This window comes from Halichoerus grypus, chromosome 4, assembly GCF_964656455.1.
Source record: "Halichoerus grypus chromosome 4, mHalGry1.hap1.1, whole genome shotgun sequence".
Lineage (NCBI taxonomy): Eukaryota > Metazoa > Chordata > Mammalia > Carnivora > Phocidae > Halichoerus > Halichoerus grypus.
The window spans coordinates 93,390,862-93,408,462 of record NC_135715.1 but is presented as its reverse complement, the minus strand read 5'-3'; the positions used below and the strand labels follow the sequence as shown (position 1 = coordinate 93,408,462).

The window sequence follows — 17,601 nt, the reverse complement described above, 5'->3', positions numbered from 1 at the left end:
TATTCTTTTTTTCCTTATCAGTTTAGCTAGAGGTTATCAATTATGTTGAGCTTCTCAAAGAACTAGCTCTTGGTTTAATTCGTTTTCTCTGTTGTTTTCTCCTTTTGATCTTTATTATTTTCTACCCTCCTCTTCCTTTGCATTTAATTTGTTCATCTCTTTGTAGTTTATCAAAGTATAAGCTTAGGTCACTGATTTGAGAACTTTATTCTTTTCTAATATAGATATTTAGTACTACAAATAATTCCTCTAAGTATTACATTAGTGGGATCCTTAAAAATTTGAATATGTTATGCTTTCATTTTCATTTAGTTCAAAATACTTTTCTAGTCTTCCCTTTGGTATCTTTTTCGAGCCATTTGTTATTTAGCCTTATATAGTTTCCAAATGTTTGAGGATTTTCCAGGTATCTTTCTATTTTGGATTTCTAATTTAATTCTGCCCTGGTCAAAGAACATATATTTTGTATGACTTGAATCCTTTTGAATTTATTGAGTCTTATTTTATGGCCCAGAATATGGTCTTAGTGGTTATTTTGTGCGCACTTGAGAAAAACATGTATTTTGCTGTTTTGGGTATAGTGTTCTATAAATGTCAATAAGGTAAAGTTGTGGTTAGTGTTGTTCAAATCTACTATAACCTTGCTGATTTTCTGCCTGGTTGTTCTATCACTTATTGAAAGGGGGGTATTGAAATCTCCAATTGTAATTATTGATTTGTCCCATTACTCTTTGTAGGTCTTTCAGTTTTGGCTTCATGTATTTTGAAGCTTTGTCGTTCAGTTCATAAATACTTAGTATTATTCTCTGGATTAAGTGACTCCTTTATCCTGATAAAATGATCATCTTCATGTTAAGTACTGTTCTCTGCTCTGAACTCTGCTCTGATATCAATATATTCAGCCAGGTTTTCTTTCAACTAGTGTTAGTTGATAGATCTTTTTCTGTCTTTTTATCTTCATTTTTTAATTTCTTTTCTGTCTTATTTTTAATCTCTTTGTTTCTTCATATTTAAATTGTTTAGATAGGCAGTATATAATTGGATTTTGCTTTTTAAATCTTAAATGACAATCTCTGCATTTAAATGTTAGACCGTTTCCATGTATTGTGATTATTGCTATGATTAAGTTTAAGTCTCATCTTTGTTGTTTTCTGTTTGTCCCATGTTTCTTATTCCTGTCTTCCTCTCTTTCTGCCTTCTTTTTCATTAATCAGGTGTTATTTAAAAAAAAAAATTCCATTTATGTCTTTTCTGTGTTTTTTTTGTTTTGTGTTGTTTTTACTTTAATGGTTGCTTTAGCATATACAATTTACCCTCGTCTACATTTAAGGGATATTATACCATTTCATGTATAGTATAAGAACCTTACTGTAGGATACTTCCATTTCTACTCCCTAGCCTTTTTACTATCATTTGTCAAGCATTTTACTTTGTGTACATTATAAATCCCATTGTACATTGTTCATTTTACTTCTGCCTATAGGTTTTTCTTTAATGTTTTTTTAGTGCAGGTCTTTGGTCATGAACTTTTTTGTATGAATGACTTTTTATTTTGATTTTTTTGCTTTATTAAGATATAATTCACATGCTCTAGCATTCACCATTTAAAGTGAACATTCAGTGTTTTTAGTACATTCATAGGATTGTGCAGCCTTTATCACAGTTTTATTTTAGGACATTTTTGTCCCCCTAGAAGAAACCCCATACCCTTTAGCAGTTGTTTTGATCACAGTTCCTATTCATTCTTTTAGGGGAGGTATCTCCTACCCTAAATATTACAAAATGGCTGAACATACAACACCCAACACTGGGCAGATGAGATAGACAGCAATTTGTTAGTCACATATACTCATAGCTCAAGGGAGGGGAAAACCTCACAACATACAGGGCCATGTGGGTGTTCTACTTGGGAGCAAAGTGAATAAGCATGAGCTGTGGGAGGCAGGTATTATAGTAACATGAGGATGAGGTGACTCCTGGTTCCCACCCGAAGATGTAATTGCTTGTTTGAATAATTTCACAGGCCAGCAGGGAAGTAAAACTCATTAAGAACTAGGTAGAATGCAGCTGGTACAGCTAGATGGGGAACTTTTCTTTTTTTTTAAAGATTTTATTTTTAAGTAATCTCTACACCCAACATGGGGCTCAAACTCAAACCCCAAGATTAAGAGTTGTATGCTCTACTGACTGTGCCAGCCAGGCGCCTGGGGATCTTTTCCACTGGATGGGAGCGAGGGGATTGGGAGCAGCATATCTGGTAAGAGCAAGGGAATGCTTGATTAGGTGTTTGGGGCCCTGTGAGGCCCAACGTGTCAAGGCAGCACTTAATATTGAATCTTAATTTCATGGCTCACCCCACAGCAGTCAGTCTGCATTCTGCCTTGTCTCCTCCTCCAGCCCCTGGCAGCCACAAATCTACTTTCTGTGTTTATGGATTTGCCTATTCTGGACAGTGGACTCATAGGTGGTATTTTGTGTCTGGCTTTTTCCCCTTAACATCATGTTTTCAAGGGTCATCCATGTTGTAGCATGTGTCAGTACTTCTTTCACACCTTTTTATTGCTGATTAAGAATCCACCCTATGGTTATACCACTTTTTATTTCTCCATTCCTCAGTTGATGGGCATTTGAGTTGCTTCCACTTTTTGGCTGTTACGAAGAACGCTGCTGTGAACATTTGTGTACACATTTTTTTGTGGATGTATTTTTTTTTTTTTTTTTTTTTTAGGTATATGCCTGACTTTTCCTTTGTTTTTTAAATAAGTTTTTTTTTTTTCTGGATGTAAAATTTGGGTTGTTAATTTTTTTTCTTTCAGTGATTTCAAGATGTTCCCCTTCTGCCCTCCAGTGTGCATTATTTCTGATGAGAAATCTGCTGTCGTCTTTATCTTTATTCCTTTGAACATATGTCTTAGGCTGCTTTTAAGATTTTCTTTTTATCATTGGTTTTAGGCAGTTTGATTATGATGTGCTTTGGTGAGTTTCCTTCATATTGTTTGTGTTTAGGGTTTGTTGAGATTCTAGGATCTATGAGTTTACAGTTTTCATCAAATTTAGAAAATCCTCAGCCATTATTTCTTTAAAAATTTGTTTGGTCCCATTCCCACTTTGGGACTCCAGTTATTCATACAGTACACTGCTTGAAGTTGTCCCACAGCTAACTGAGATTCTTTTCATTTTGGGTGGATTCTTTTTTCTCTGTGTGTTTTATTTTGTATAATTTCTATTGCTGTGCTTTCAAATTCAGTACCTTTTCTAATGTCAAATCTGCTGTCAATCCCATTCAGTGTATTTTTCATCTCCATTATCTCAAGAAGTTTGATTTGGGTCTTTTATATTTTCTATGTCTCTGCTTAACTTCGTGAACATATGGAATACAGTTATAACTGTTTTAATGTCTTTCTCTGCTAATTCTAATGTTAGTTTCTATTGATTGATTATTCTCTTAAATATGGGATATTTTTTTTCTGCCTCTTTGCATTCCTGGTAATTTTTCAGTGGATGCCTGACATTGTGAAATTTCCTTTGTTGGATGCTAGCTAATTTTATATTCCTCTAAATCTTCTTGAGCTTTGTTTTAGGATGCAGTTATTACTTGGAAACAGTTTGGTCCTTTCAAGTCTTACTTTTATGATGTGTTAGGTGGGTCTGTTGCCATTATTCTCCACTACTGAGGCAAGACCTTTCTGAATATTCAGTGCCTTGTGAATTATGTGTTTTTACAATGTGGAAACAGGCACTGTGGCCCATTGTGAGTGCCTCTAGTTCTCTCCCCAGCCAAACGGAGAGACGAAATCCTGTTGGATGGTTCTTTCCCCAGCCTCAGGGAGTTTCCTCACACATGTTCTCTGATCATTGCTCTGCTGAATACTTTTGGGGGACCCTCTGCAGATCCTTAGGATTCTCTCTGTGAAATACTGCTTTCTCCCTTCTGGTACTCTCTCTCATGACTCTGGCTCCCTTAGTCTTTTTAGACTCTCAGCTTCATCTTCTCAGCTAAGGGACTCCTCCATGTTCTGCCTCATTTCACCTTTTCTGCACCACTGCGTGGAAATTCTCTCAAGGCTGTCATAGGGCTTACCCTTTTGTTTCTCGAATCTTTGTTATCTGATGTCTAAATATCTTGAAAATAGTTTCTTTTTCTCCCCTTTGGTTATTTCAGGGTGGAGGGGATGCTAAATCTAGTCCCTTTTGCACCATTTTTGGCTGGGAAAGAAGTCTACCCAAAAGGTTTTGACAGATGACTAAACCAGTTGGGATATGACCTCTTACATGGATTTTTTTTTTTCAACAGGTATTTTTGTTAGTATTTAAATTCATGATAAATTTCTTGGTCTAAGTTAGTTTTCTTTCACCCTTACAGCTTGCCTCTGAATATTGATTTGCTAGATAGTCCAGACTTATTGGAAACAACCATTGATGATGTAATTGGGGCACCTGACACTCTGGAAATATCCCAAGCACCAGATGAAGTTAACATAGTCACCAGGCAAACTGGATTGGAAGGAACTAAAGAGGAATGTGGGAGTAAGTAAATGTTCTATGTAACATCAGGGACAATTTTTATTTTCTATCTCTTTAAAATTAGCTATTTAAATCTGTTCCTTCAAGAATATTATGCAATAGTTGAATTTTAAAATTTAATGAAGAATAGGTATGCCTTCTTTTTGGCTTGAGGGTCCATTGAAATAGTTAAGGTCACACAATTAGGACAATTAAACATTTGTATCATTTATAAGTCATTAAACATTCATGAATTTTCAGACGTGCTTTTTACTTTGTTTCTTGGATGAAAATTAAGAGAAAAAGGCTTCCTTAAAGATTTTTCTATAGCACAGGATTTAATGTTTGACTATTCCATTGGCTCCTAGAAAATATTTTGTTATTAATGAGGAATGTTGTTCCCCAGACCTGCAAAAATACGTAATCCAGGAAGAGTGCTGCTTTTCTTAACTTTTTAAAAGGTTAAAAGGGAACGATAAGTTGCATATTGAAAATTTCTATGTATTTGTGAATTTGGTTTGATTTAGTAAAGCATAAACTGCCTTTAAATAGGAGCTTTCTATTCAATCTCAGTGTAATATGTGTTCATTTAAAAGCACCTCGTATTTATGTGGCTATTGCCAATTTTGATTTCTCTCACTGAAGTCAGACACCATCTTTAAACAGCTCATAGGGAACTGCCAGCGAGTACGCTCTTGTCTCTAAAGAGCATAGAATACAGCAATGGTATGTAGTAATTTAAAATAGAAAGTGTTAATGAAAAGTTACTCAGCGCTTCTGCTTAATAGAACATGCTTAAGTATTACTGCTAATTGGCTTTAAAAATTTATTCCTTTGTTCCTTAAGTAATCACTACAAATAGATAGTGAAGCAAATGTTCTTAGCCCAAAGCAGGACTAGCTTAATACAGGGTATTTCCAGGGTTAAAATAAAAATAGTCTTCCTTATAGAGGTGGCAGTATTGATTTTATATATACATTCCATTTTGTATCCATTATACGAATGCAAAAAAAAATTTTTCCTCTCTTTCAGTACTGCCATAGCATAGTGTTAGCAAACCACATTTATTTAGTATATACTTTCCAGGAAATTGTTTTGGTTTTAGAGAACATGGTAGAATGAACTTAGGAAAATGCCTAGGAAAGAAAGGAGCAAGTAAGATGTAATAACTCTCCAAATATTGGAAAGCCTGATATATCAAAGAATTTATTTTATGGTGCTTTATTGGTGACTCTTGGATCAGCAACTTCAAAGGATAGGGAAGCAGATTTAGAATCAGTATAGAGGAGACTTTTAAAAATCTTTCTGCCATATATCAGAAATAGATACATAATAGTGAGTGAGTCCCCTCATTACAGAAGGTACTCAAGCAGAGCTTAAATGACATTAAAGTTGTGACAGAAGAAATTATTGGGTAGTGTGGTGGTTTCATTAATAAGACGTAGTTCAGATTTATAGCATTTGTTCAAAGTCATTCAGTGAAAATAGAGTGTTTTGATATTAAGAATTAAGGTCTTATAATCCTGGTATCCAATTTATTCTGTATTTTCTTTTGGCTATAATGTCTAATCCTGATTCACATGGGTAAGTAGTTATAAATAGTAACTTTTTAAAAAATAGCTTATCCTATTATTTTAGGATTTTCCTCAGCCAAACAGAAGTAGCACAAGAAGCTTTATTTCAACCAGAAAACCCCCCAAAACCCAATTTTGGGGGTTTTAATTTTTTGGGTATGTATTGGCATAAGCTAAAGTATTCATGGTCTCAACATCATCATGTTAAAATTTAGTATTGCATAATTTGAAGCATTAAGAAAACCAGGAGAAAAAAAAAAAAAAACCAGGAGATGGCAATTAAGTATGTAATTGGAGGCACCTGGGTGGCTCAGTTGGTTAAGTGTCTGACTCTTGATTTGGGCTCAGGTCATGATCTCACCTAAGATTGAGCTCCATGATGGGAGTGGAGCCTGTTTAACATTCTCTCTCTGTCCCTCCCGCGACCCCCTCTTTAAAAAAAGGATGTAAACGAGTATGGAAGATTTTGTGAAGATCAGTGTTGAATTCGTGATTCTCAGTTTTGTACATTAAAATTACCTGGAAAGTTTTAAAAACTACCAGTACCAGAAACCTACCTCTGGAAATTCTGTTACCATGGTTCTAGGATCAGCTCTGGGAATCAGTATTCCTTAAAAGCTCCACATCTGATTCTAATGTGTAGCCAAGAGAGGGATCCACTGAGTTAATTAATGGACACTTTTATAAGATCTCTTTGACCAGGAGAAAATGATTTCATAATTTTTCCCTCCTTTTTACTGGATTAAATAGAAATTACTAGGCATTCAACAGCTTTTTTTTTTTTTTGTCAAGTGACAGTTTAAAAATTTAAACTCATGCCAAATTCATCCCTGCACGGTAAGATTATTGGAGTGGTTAATTTTTCTTTTTAAAGATTTTATTTATTGGATGCCTGGGTGACTCAGTTGGCTAAGCGTCTGCCTTTGGCTCAGGTCATGATCCCAGGGTCCTGGGATCGAGTCCCACATCGGGCTCCCTGCTCCTCGGGGAGTCTGCTTCTCCCTCTGCCCCTCCCTCCATTCATTCTCTCTCTCTCTCAAATAAGTTAATAAATTTTTTAAAAAGGTTTTATTTGAGAAAGAGAGAATAAGTGAGGGGGAAGGGCAGATGGAGAGGGAGAAGCAGGCTCCCCAAGGAGAAGCAGGCTCCCTGGTGGGCAGGGAGCCCGATGCAGGGCTTGATCCCAGAACCCTGGGATCATGACCTGAGCCAAAGGCATACACTTAACCTACTGAGCCACCCAGGTGCCCCTAGACTGGTTAATTTAAATAGAGTTCATTTAAAGCTGAATTGTGTTTAATATATTATCTTTTCAATGGTTAGAGAAATTTATTTGTAATGTGTTTTGCAGCTAGGCAGAACATCATAAAGACAAAAGGCTTATCCTGCATCACACCTTGTGTTATCAGTATATACTCTGTTGAATCAGTGAATGAATAAATATATGTCCTTCATCTGTTTGCTCCACAGAAGTGTAGTTTTAGGCAGTGTATAGTCAGGGCTAAGGAAAGAAAGTGGCAAAGTACTGAGGTTCGGCAGGAGGCGCTTGCATTGTGGTTATGGAAGAATCATGTCACAGGTGTTCTCTGCCTTTTCTTGGTATCTTTTGGCTTGTAAGCCTTCTTAACTACACATGCTATTGAGATTCCATATCTATTGGCTTTCTACGAGTGGTATAGATACAAGGCAATGTTCCTGTAATTTAGGTTAACTCTTAAATAGTTACCTGGTTATAGAAAGAAAATATATTTATCCTGTGGTCTTATGGTTTATTCCATTTAATTATTGATAACTGGTATTGGGAAAAAAACTTAAGTGTATGCCTTCACACAGCTGTAACAGCCTGGCAGATTAAGAGGCCATGTTGCCATTTTTTCCAGCATTAAAAGATGCCTCACAGAAGCTCAAACACCTTGAGATGGAAAGCAGTCCATTGCCGTCTTCACGTCCCAACGTGGATGTCAACATCAACAGCCAGGTATTCCGATTGCTCCTTCGTATACCTGCAGACATCTCCAGACCTCCGAGAAAGCCCTGCTTTCCAAAGCTGATACTTTCTCTTTCCTTTTTCTGGGGAATGTGTGTGTGCCGACTTCTTTCAGACCTATTTCAAAGGCACAATTCAGGGATGTTCATGGATGTTCAGGAGGAGAGGAGGAAACTCAGGCAGTGATAGGAACCGTAAGGTCATCTCTTGAGTGTTTTTCAACATGCATGCAAAGTGTTGTGGCTGCTTTAAACTTGTTATTTTGATTTAGCTCATCCTTTTCCTAATTCTGTTCAATAGGTCTTGATGTAGTTGAAGGTGACAGCCTTTTAAAATTACAGCAAGGATTTGAGGCACTTGGGTGGCTCGGTTGAGTGTCTGACTCTTGGTTTTGGCTCAGGTCGTGATCTCGGAGTTCTGGGATTGAGCCCTGCACTAAGTGGGGAGTCTGCTTGAGATTCTCTCCTCTCCCTCAGTCCCTTCCCCCGCGCCCCCAGGCCCCACGTGCATAGTCTCTGTCTCTCAAATAAATACAAATAAAATTACAGGAGGATTTGTTTGAAAGGGAGCTGCTCTGTCATATAAACAGGGAAGAAAATGGAACTTGAGATGCTTCAGCTTTGTTCTTCATAATTTACACCACCCTGTGCCCTTGGAGTTTTAGGTGTAGGGTGGGGGGTGCATACCAATTTAACCAACTAAACTTCAGTTAATTGCTTGAGTGTAATTTAAAATTTTTCTTAAATAACTTATAGGGATAATTAAGGTAAATCAAATGAGATAAAAATAATTCATTGTATCCGCTACTAGATGTCCCTACTAAATGTAAGAGTAAATTTTAGATAATGATCTAGAGACACCCTTTTTTCCCTATATATAGACAACAGATAACAAAGATCTGTTGAATGAATTTTGTTTTGATTTTAAAGAGGAAAAGGGACCAGCTGATTTGCAGTGTTGTTTCATCCTTGGATAACTAACTGGAATTTCTTCAGAGATCAGTATGATGTGTAAAGAGTGATTTTCTTCTTTCTTGTCATTGTTCAAGCTGTCCTTTTGAATCCAAGTTGTTTCTTTTTCTTTTTCTAATATGTTTTTGCTTAGAAATGTCTTTTAGAAGCTGATTAAATTCCAGAAAGACTTTCATTTTCTTTTTTTTTTTTTTTTAAGATTTTATTTATTTGTCAGAGAGAGTGAGATAGCACAAGCAGGGGAAGTGGCAGGCAGAGGGAGAAGCAGGCTCCCTGCTGAGCAAGGAGCCTAATGCGGGACTCGATCCCAGGATACTGGGATCATGACCTGAGCCAAAGGCAGACATTTAGCCAACTGAGCCACCCAGGTGTCCCAAGACTTTCATTTTCATTACCCCTCAGTATTTTTCGATTGTATTTGTGTGTTTGCTTTCATTTTGTGTTGTTTTACTATCTCTGTAAGTAGAAGAATACAGGGTCAGAGACAGAGAGTTTATTGAAAGCTTTAGATGAAAGTTTTAGGTGGTTAGCGATTAATTAGAGAAAAATTTAATGGAGGACTGGAATGATCCTGAAGGAGAATGATGACTGGTGAATCTTGGTGGGTGTAAGGTGGGGTCCTGGGATCGAGCCCTGCGTTGGGATCCCTGCTCAGCGGGGAGTCTGCTTCTCCTTCTGCCCCTCATCCTGCTCGTGCTCTCTCTCTAATAAATAAATAAAAGCTTAAAAAAAACCCTTTGTATATATTTAGTAAAAGTATAAGGTAAATTGTGTCTAATCTTCTAAAGCAGAATTCTTAATTTGCAGATCATGGATCTATTCATGAATAATTATGAAGAGGGCCTTAAGCTCTATGAAATTGAATACATATTCTTTGTTTTATTTTTTTTTAAGGTTTTATTTATTTATTTGACAGAGAGAGAGAGAGCACAAGCAGGCAGAGGAGCAGGCAGAGGGAGAGGGGGAAGCAGACTCCCTGCTAAGCAGGGAGCCCGATGCAGGGCTCGATCCCAGGACCCTGAGATCATGACCTGAGCCGAAGGCAGATACTTAACCGACTGAGCCACCCAGGTGCCCCTTGAATAAATACTCTTGTCATTGATTCATTTATATATTTTTTTCTGGAAAGTGGATCCTTATTTTGTTAAATTCTCAAAAGGCTCCATGACTCAAGAAAAGGATGAACCATCACCAACCTTAAAACAACTCCTTGCATCTCTCCAAGGTATTAAAAAGAACTTTATTTTGGTTAAAAGGTTTGTGTATATATTTTTTAATCCAACCGTTTCAGTGTTGGATCTCTCAGAATTAGGACCTCTTGTAAGAATGTACCATGTTTCTTTTAGATTTTACTGTTTACACTATTTCTTCACCTTGGTTGTTTGACTGTATAAGTGCCCTGCTGAAAGATGTTCACATTTCCTAGCCAAGATTGTTTTAAGAGTCATTTCAAGTCTGCATCTGGTGGCATTCTGCCTGGAACTTAGGCTGACTTTGAACCAACTTTAACCTCTCATATAAGCTCTCCTATAAGCTGACTCTGACAGCCAAGGCTACTCTACAGTAGAGTTGAAGTAGCCATAGTCATTTCAGATCAGGTCTCGTTTGGGGTATTTAGGAATCAGGGTGTCCTTTTAATTCTTTGGGTCATCAGTTTGCCACATTTTGACCATCCAAGGCAGTCATATCAGCGGCATAGTAACTGGCTGCCACTGGAATTATGTGCTATAATAAAATAATGTGAAAATATTTTAAAGCTGTTACACTCAACTTGTATTTCAGTAATTTTTTTTATGTACTCATACATCATAATTATAGAAAATAGATTTGAAGAAGCAGGAAATTTTAAATCTTCCATTATTCACTACTAAGAGATAACTACAGTTAACATTTTTAAGATAAATATTTCCAAACTTTTAAATGTGATATATGTAAATATTTTCAAACATTTGGAATATTGGATAAATATTTCCAAATATTTAAATGTGTATTTTTAAAAATAAAAATGCAGTGATACTGCTTTTTAAAACTAATCAATTATAAATATCTTTCTTTATTTTGAGGACATATTACAGATAGTAGTTAAATTGTGTCACCACTGTGTTTACTCCATTACCTGTTGGACACTTAGATTATTGCTAATTTTCACTGTCATCATCAATGCTGTGACAAACAACCTTCTAAATAAATATCTGCCATCATCTGATTATATTCCTGGGAAGGAAGTAGTAGGTTAAAGTATAGGCAATTTTAAAGCCTTTATACTTTTGCAAAAATTGAAAGATGGTAACAATTTATACTTTTACCTGTGATGTGTGTGTTGAGTTCTTTTTTACGTTTGTAGTATAGACAAAAAGAAATCTCTGCTTATGTCAAGAGGCAGGTTGCTCTGAGAATCCTATAATGTGCAAATATAAATAATTAACAAGTAATTTCAACTCTGTAACATAATTTACTCTGAAAAGAAGATGTCAAAGTTTTGAATTAGCCATGATTTTCCCCCAGCTTTATTAAGATATAATTGACAAATAAAATTGTAATATATTTAACATAAATAAGTTAAGTATCAGTTGTAGTGCAGATAATTTAAAATACTTTTTTTTTTTTTTTAAGTAGGCTTCACGCCCAGCGTGGAGCCCAATGTGGGGCTTAAACTCATGACCCCGAGATCAAGACCAGAACTGAGGTCAAGAGCTAGGTGCTTAACCACCTGAGCCATCCAGGCACCCCTAAACTTACTTCTTAATTTGCTTCGTTCCATTTATTTCTTTTCATAATGGTTTATTTATATTGTTTTCATGGTGACCTTCACTTACTGGACTTGTGCTTTGTTCTGTCATTTTCAGAGTCTATACCTGAGAGTGACTATTTGTGGCTATATAACATAATTCCAAACAAAATCATCTACCTGGTGACAGCTCCAGAATTGCAGGGATTATTAGCCTGTGTAGGGCCTAACCTAAAACCCAGTTGAATTACAGCAAACAGCACATGTTTTCCATGTGTGATTTCATTCAGGCATTTGTCCTGAATGATGTAGTCAGTTACTCAGTTGCTTTAAAGACAGGAAATTGGGCTAGATGATTTCTAGAGATCCCTACCAATTCATATTTCGTGTTTGTGATTATTGTGTCTTAGTTTGAAACTGCATGTGGGAGGTGACTATTCTTGGAACAGGATATGACTATTTAAGACACGTGATTTCCTGGTTGTCTGAATATGAACTTTCATCAGCCACTTTCCTATTTCCATATAACTATAGCCCATCAGAGTTGCTTACAGTATATTTTTAATATCTAGGAGGAGGTGGTGAAGTTGACTGAAAAATGTCTTAATAATGCCATTGAGAGCCCAGGATTGAATGCCAGGAGAGTTCCTCCTAACTTGAAGAGTAACATTTTGAAGGCCCAGGTAGAAGCAGTGCATAAGGTAAGCTGCCTTTAATGGGGATAGTCCTGATGAAGGGAAAAGAACATGAGACTTAAGGCTGAGAGACCCAAAGACACATATGTACATAAGTGTTAAAGAAGAGTGACCTAGCTAGTGATTGGAGATAGAGAGTAGTACCCAGACACATGCTAAAGATGGCAGAATGCCTTCCTGAGTCTGAGTACAAGCTAGATTAAGAGGGGGCAGTCATGGGATAAAAAGTTGAAAGTAAAGACCCTCTAGGGCATAAGAAGTCCTTTCTTTTTTTTTTTTTTTTAAGTCAAATTCCTATAGACATGAGTCCCTAATCTTTGCCACTTGTATAGCCAGAAAATCTAATGACTTTGAGGTTCCTATCAACACTAAGTCTGTGGTTTTAGGTCTTTCTTTAGCCATCTGCTATTCCCCACCACCCATCTGCCCTCAGTTTGGCAGAGTTGTTTGTAACAAGTGTGACAGTTACAAGGTGAAGGAGTTGGCCGTGACATTGTGAAGCATGCAGTGGTGAGAGACCAGCCCCCATGAAGTTTATGGCATCCATGTTCTCAAAGTCAGTTTTTCCTTGGTGCTTCCTGACTTTCAGACTTATCGTCCATACTAAAATCAGGACAGAAGCCCATCTCACCAAATCATGTTATCAACTAGAATTTCAAAATATCCTGTTGTTGAGAAGATGCACTTTACAACCCTTCTGTCCCCAAGCACAGGCCTTGAAGAGAACCTGAGATGACTTGCGGAATATTGTTCGTGCTTTAGTTATCTATCCTCTCCCCCCAGTATAAACATAAAACATAATATTTGCCTATAAAAGTAAATAAAAATATGACAGTACAGGCTCTGGAATCAGACAACTTGAGTTTGAATCCCATTTCTGGTCTACCACATACTAGTGTTGTGACTTGGCAGGTTAGTTTCTCTGAGCCTCAGTTTAATTATGTTTAAGAAAGGATATTGGTAGTACCTACCTTAAGGTGGGTTACAAGAATAAGATAATAAATGTAAAGGACGTGGAACAGTGAGTGCCTGGCACATAAAGAGCATTTAATTAAGTGTTGAAATCCCCAATGTTGAAGCTACACGTTGTATTAGCAATAGTAGTAATTGTTGTCACTACCTTACATTTCATTTACACTTTTGGATTTTTCTTTTTTTTTTTTTTAAAGATTTTTATTTATTTATTTGAGAGAGAGAGAATGAGAGAGAGCACATGAGAGGGGGGAGGGTCAGAGGGAGAAGCAGACTCCCTGCTGAGCAGGGAGCCCGATGCGGGACTCGATCCAGGGACTCCAGGATCATGACCTGAGCCGAAGGCAGTCGCTTAACCAACTGAGCCACCCAGGCGCCCTACACTTTTGGATTTTTCTTGACTTGAGGAAGAAAACAATAACTTGAATAGCCCTAAAATAAAGAGATTTTTTTTTTTTTTTTAAAGATTTTATTTATTTATTCATGAGAGACAGAGAGAGAGACAGAGGCAGAGGGAGAAGCAGGCTCCCCGCGGAGCAGGGAGCCCGATGCGGGACTCAATCCCAGGACCCTGGGATCATGACCTGAGCCGAAGGCAGACGCTTAACCGACTGAGCCACCCAGGCATCCCTAAAATAAAGAGATTTTATTTTATAGTTAGAAACCTTCCCATGAAGAAAAATCCAGGACCAGATGCCTTCATTGTTGATATCTACTGACTTTAAAGGAAGAAATAAGAGTTCCACACTAACTCTTTCAGAAAACAGAAGAGGAAGGAGCACTTCCCACTTCATTTACTGATACTAGTATTACCCCTGTACCAAAGCCAAAAAAAGATTTCATATGAAAAGAAACTATAGACCAATACCCCTTTTGTACATAGACTCAAAAATCCTTAACAGAATAGACCAAGTAGCATTTACCTCAGGAAAAAAGTTGGTTTATCCTTCAAAAACCACTATAGTTCACCATATTAAAAAGTAAATTATCTCAATTCATATGGAAAAGGCATTTCACAGAAATCAATACCCATTTGTGATAAATGCTCACAGCAAACTAGAAACAGAATGGAGCTTCTTCAGCCTAATAAAGGGCACCAATGAAAAAAATCTATAGCTAGCATCACACTTCATGCTGAAAAACACATTCACTGAAATGGCCAGTATTAAAAACTGACCGTCCCTGGGTTGGCAGTGATGGAGCTCCTGCAGTGCACATTGCTGGTAAGAATATAAAATGTTATATAAGCACTTAAAGAAGAATTTGGCAATATATTAAACATATACTTCCCGCATGACTACACAGGTCCACTCTGAGGTATTTACACAAGAGAAATGAAAACATAGTTTCACACAGATATTAGTACACGAATGTTCCTAGCAGCATTATTTGAAATAGCTAAAAACTAGAAACAACCCAAATGGCCATCAGCAGGTAAACATAAACAAATTGTGGTATATCCATTCAGTGGAATGCTACGTAGCACATAAAAAGGAATGAATTGGTGATACATGCAGCATCATGGGTGAATCTCAAAAACATGCCATTCTAAAGAGATAGACACTAAAAAGATAGGTATTGTGATTCCATTTGTATGAAACTATAGAACGTAATGCTCACTGTTTGCCATGTGTAAGGGTTTTTGATGAGGTTGCATTGGCCACAAGGGAATATTGTAGGGGTAGTGAAAATGTTGCACATGGTGACTTTGGTGTTGGTGATGCACCTGTATATATTTTTCAGAATTCATCAAACCCTACATTAAAAATGTGTGCATCTTACTGTATGTAAATGATACCTCAATAAAGTTAAAGGAACAAACTGACCCCTTCAGAAATATATTTTAGGATTTCCTCCTAACATATTCCTTGTGTTCAGGGAAAAATAAAAAGCCAGATAGACTGTTTAACATCTCTTTCTTCTTTTCATCATGTAAATTCCAAAAATTCTGGCATTGAATCTTTTGGGATTCTGTATATATTGACTAACACACCGTGGTGTCTTAAATAAGTGAGAGCTGTCTAGTAAAAGGTGTGAATTTGTGTACTATTGAAGTGGAAGTGTGGATTATTAATTTGGGTATGCGATGGGGCTATACTAGGTGTAGTACTGATACTTCCGTAGACAAGGTATGATAACCTCTGGAACTGAAGCAAAGTGATATTTCTGTTTTTACTGGAGAAGTATAAATTTCTTGTTTGTTACTTTAGTATCCTCAGCAAATACTTAATTTTTTTATGATTTCATTTTCTTAGGTTACAAGAGAAGATAGCTTATTAAGTCATAAAAATGCCAATGTTCAGGATGCTGCCACAAACAGGTACAGTTCTGGGTTAGATGGAATTAAATTGATGTTCTTCTCCTCTTAACTTTTCTTTTTTGGTCTCTTTTTCTCTTCTCCAGTGTATCACCACATAATTGCAGGCTATCTATTCGAAAAATAGCTTGAATTTACTTTTCTATCCATTACATAGCTGTTTACTACCTAGTTTTAGATTATCTGGAGGTACTTCTAATTTGTCTCTGCATTCTCATTCTTTTACTGAATCAAACTGCAGAGCAAAAGCAATCTTTAAAGATATTTTTAATCTTATACATGGTGAGGGATGTATATTATTTCTCTTAATTCTAGTGCCATCCTGTTATCACAGTGGCCTTGTTGTTACAAACTTTCTTATTATGAGCTCTCACACTATTCAAGTAAATTTATTTGCTCTCCTCTCCGAGTCCCTTCTGCCTCTTTTCTTTAATGAGTATTAAGCCGTTTATTTGCTTTGCTAGGCTTTTATCCCCTGCTCTGTGCCAGTTTGTTTTGTTCATCACTGTGTATCCAGTGTTCTGTGCTTAGTCGGTGCTAAACATTGTTGAATGAATGAATGCTGTTTCTTTTCCCGTTATTCAAAATGTATTCAGTGAGGAATTTCCTGATTAATCATATGCAGTTCCAGATACTGTAACCAAAATAGCCCTTAAGCATATAGCGTGCTTTACATATATGACGTTAGAGTTAGTATTCAACAAACACACTAATTGATGATCAGGGTAAAACTGGAATTACAATTTAACCTTTTAATTAATTTCAGTAAATCAGTTGGCCCCACAATATTTTTATTAGAGCCTTTTAGAACTTCATCACAAAAATTCTTTTTTTTTTTTTTGCCAGTAGGAGGATAATGGGAATAGGACTGCCAAGTTCATTGAACTCTTAAAGCTGGAAAGAACCTAGAATGTACTCCAACTTCTAGATTTGCTTTTCTAAATGGCTATTGATATTTTGAATGATCTATTTTCCCCCCAGGAGTTGAAATGTATTCTTTAAGATATCCTTAAGTTTTTGTTTAAACTTGGGTCTATTTCTGGACCCTTTCCTTTTCTGTTAATCTTTTCTGTAGTCTGTTTTGTTCCCATGCCATACAATGCTTTTAAGAAATTACTGTATCCCCCCTCCTTTTTTAAGATTTTATTTATTTATTTGAGAGAGAACTAGAGAGAGCACAAGCAGGGGAGGGGCAGCGGGAGAGGAAGAAGTAGACTCCTTGCTGGGCAGGGAGCCCATTGGGGACTCAATCCCAGGACTCCAGGATCATGACCCGAGCTGAAGGTAGCCGCTTAACTGACTGAGCCATCCAGGTGCCCCTACTGTGTCCCCTTTTAAAAAAAATATTTCAAGCATAGAGAAAACTGTGGAGATTATATATTGTCTGTGTACCAAATATCAAGCTTTGTAACATCTTCACATTTTGCTGTGACCATTTTTCCTTTATCTTTTTTATTGAGTTGTAATTCCCGTACCATAATGTTTTCCCTTTATAAGTATACAGTTCAGTGCTTTTTAGTACATTGACAAAGTTTTGCACCATTACCACTGTCTAATTCCATAACATTTACATCACCTCTAAAAGAAACACCATGCCCATTTGCAGTCTCTCCACATACTGGATTTGCCTACTCTGGACAGTTCATATAAATGGAATCACATAATATGTGGCCTTTTGTATCTGGCTTCTTTCATTTAACATAATGTTTTCATGGTTGATCCATATTGTATCATGTATTGGTATGTCACTCCTCTTTAGGGCTGAATAATACTCCATTGTATTAGATATTCCACATTTTGTTTATCCATATATGAATTGATGGACATTTCTGTTGTTCCCACTTTTGACTATTT

The 17,601-nt window shown here is 36.6% G+C and overlaps 1 protein-coding gene across 8 annotated transcripts in view; it reads left to right on the top strand.

Annotated features, from left to right (window-relative positions):
- The window catches only part of EPB41L5 (erythrocyte membrane protein band 4.1 like 5), a 139,098-nt gene that overhangs the window by 100,976 nt on the left and 20,521 nt on the right, over window positions 1-17,601 (top strand). For all 8 annotated transcript variants that reach the window (XR_013447081.1, XM_078070666.1, XM_036079631.2 and 5 more), the window contains 4 exons: window positions 4,364-4,527; window positions 7,958-8,055; window positions 12,336-12,464; window positions 15,686-15,750. Coding sequence is in view for 7 of the 8 variants with exons in the window: in XM_078070666.1 (XP_077926792.1) it covers window positions 4,364-4,527; window positions 7,958-8,055; window positions 12,336-12,464; window positions 15,686-15,750 (456 nt within the window). In the remaining variant the exon portion in view is untranslated. The remainder of the gene's footprint in view (window positions 1-4,363; window positions 4,528-7,957; window positions 8,056-12,335; window positions 12,465-15,685; window positions 15,751-17,601) is intronic.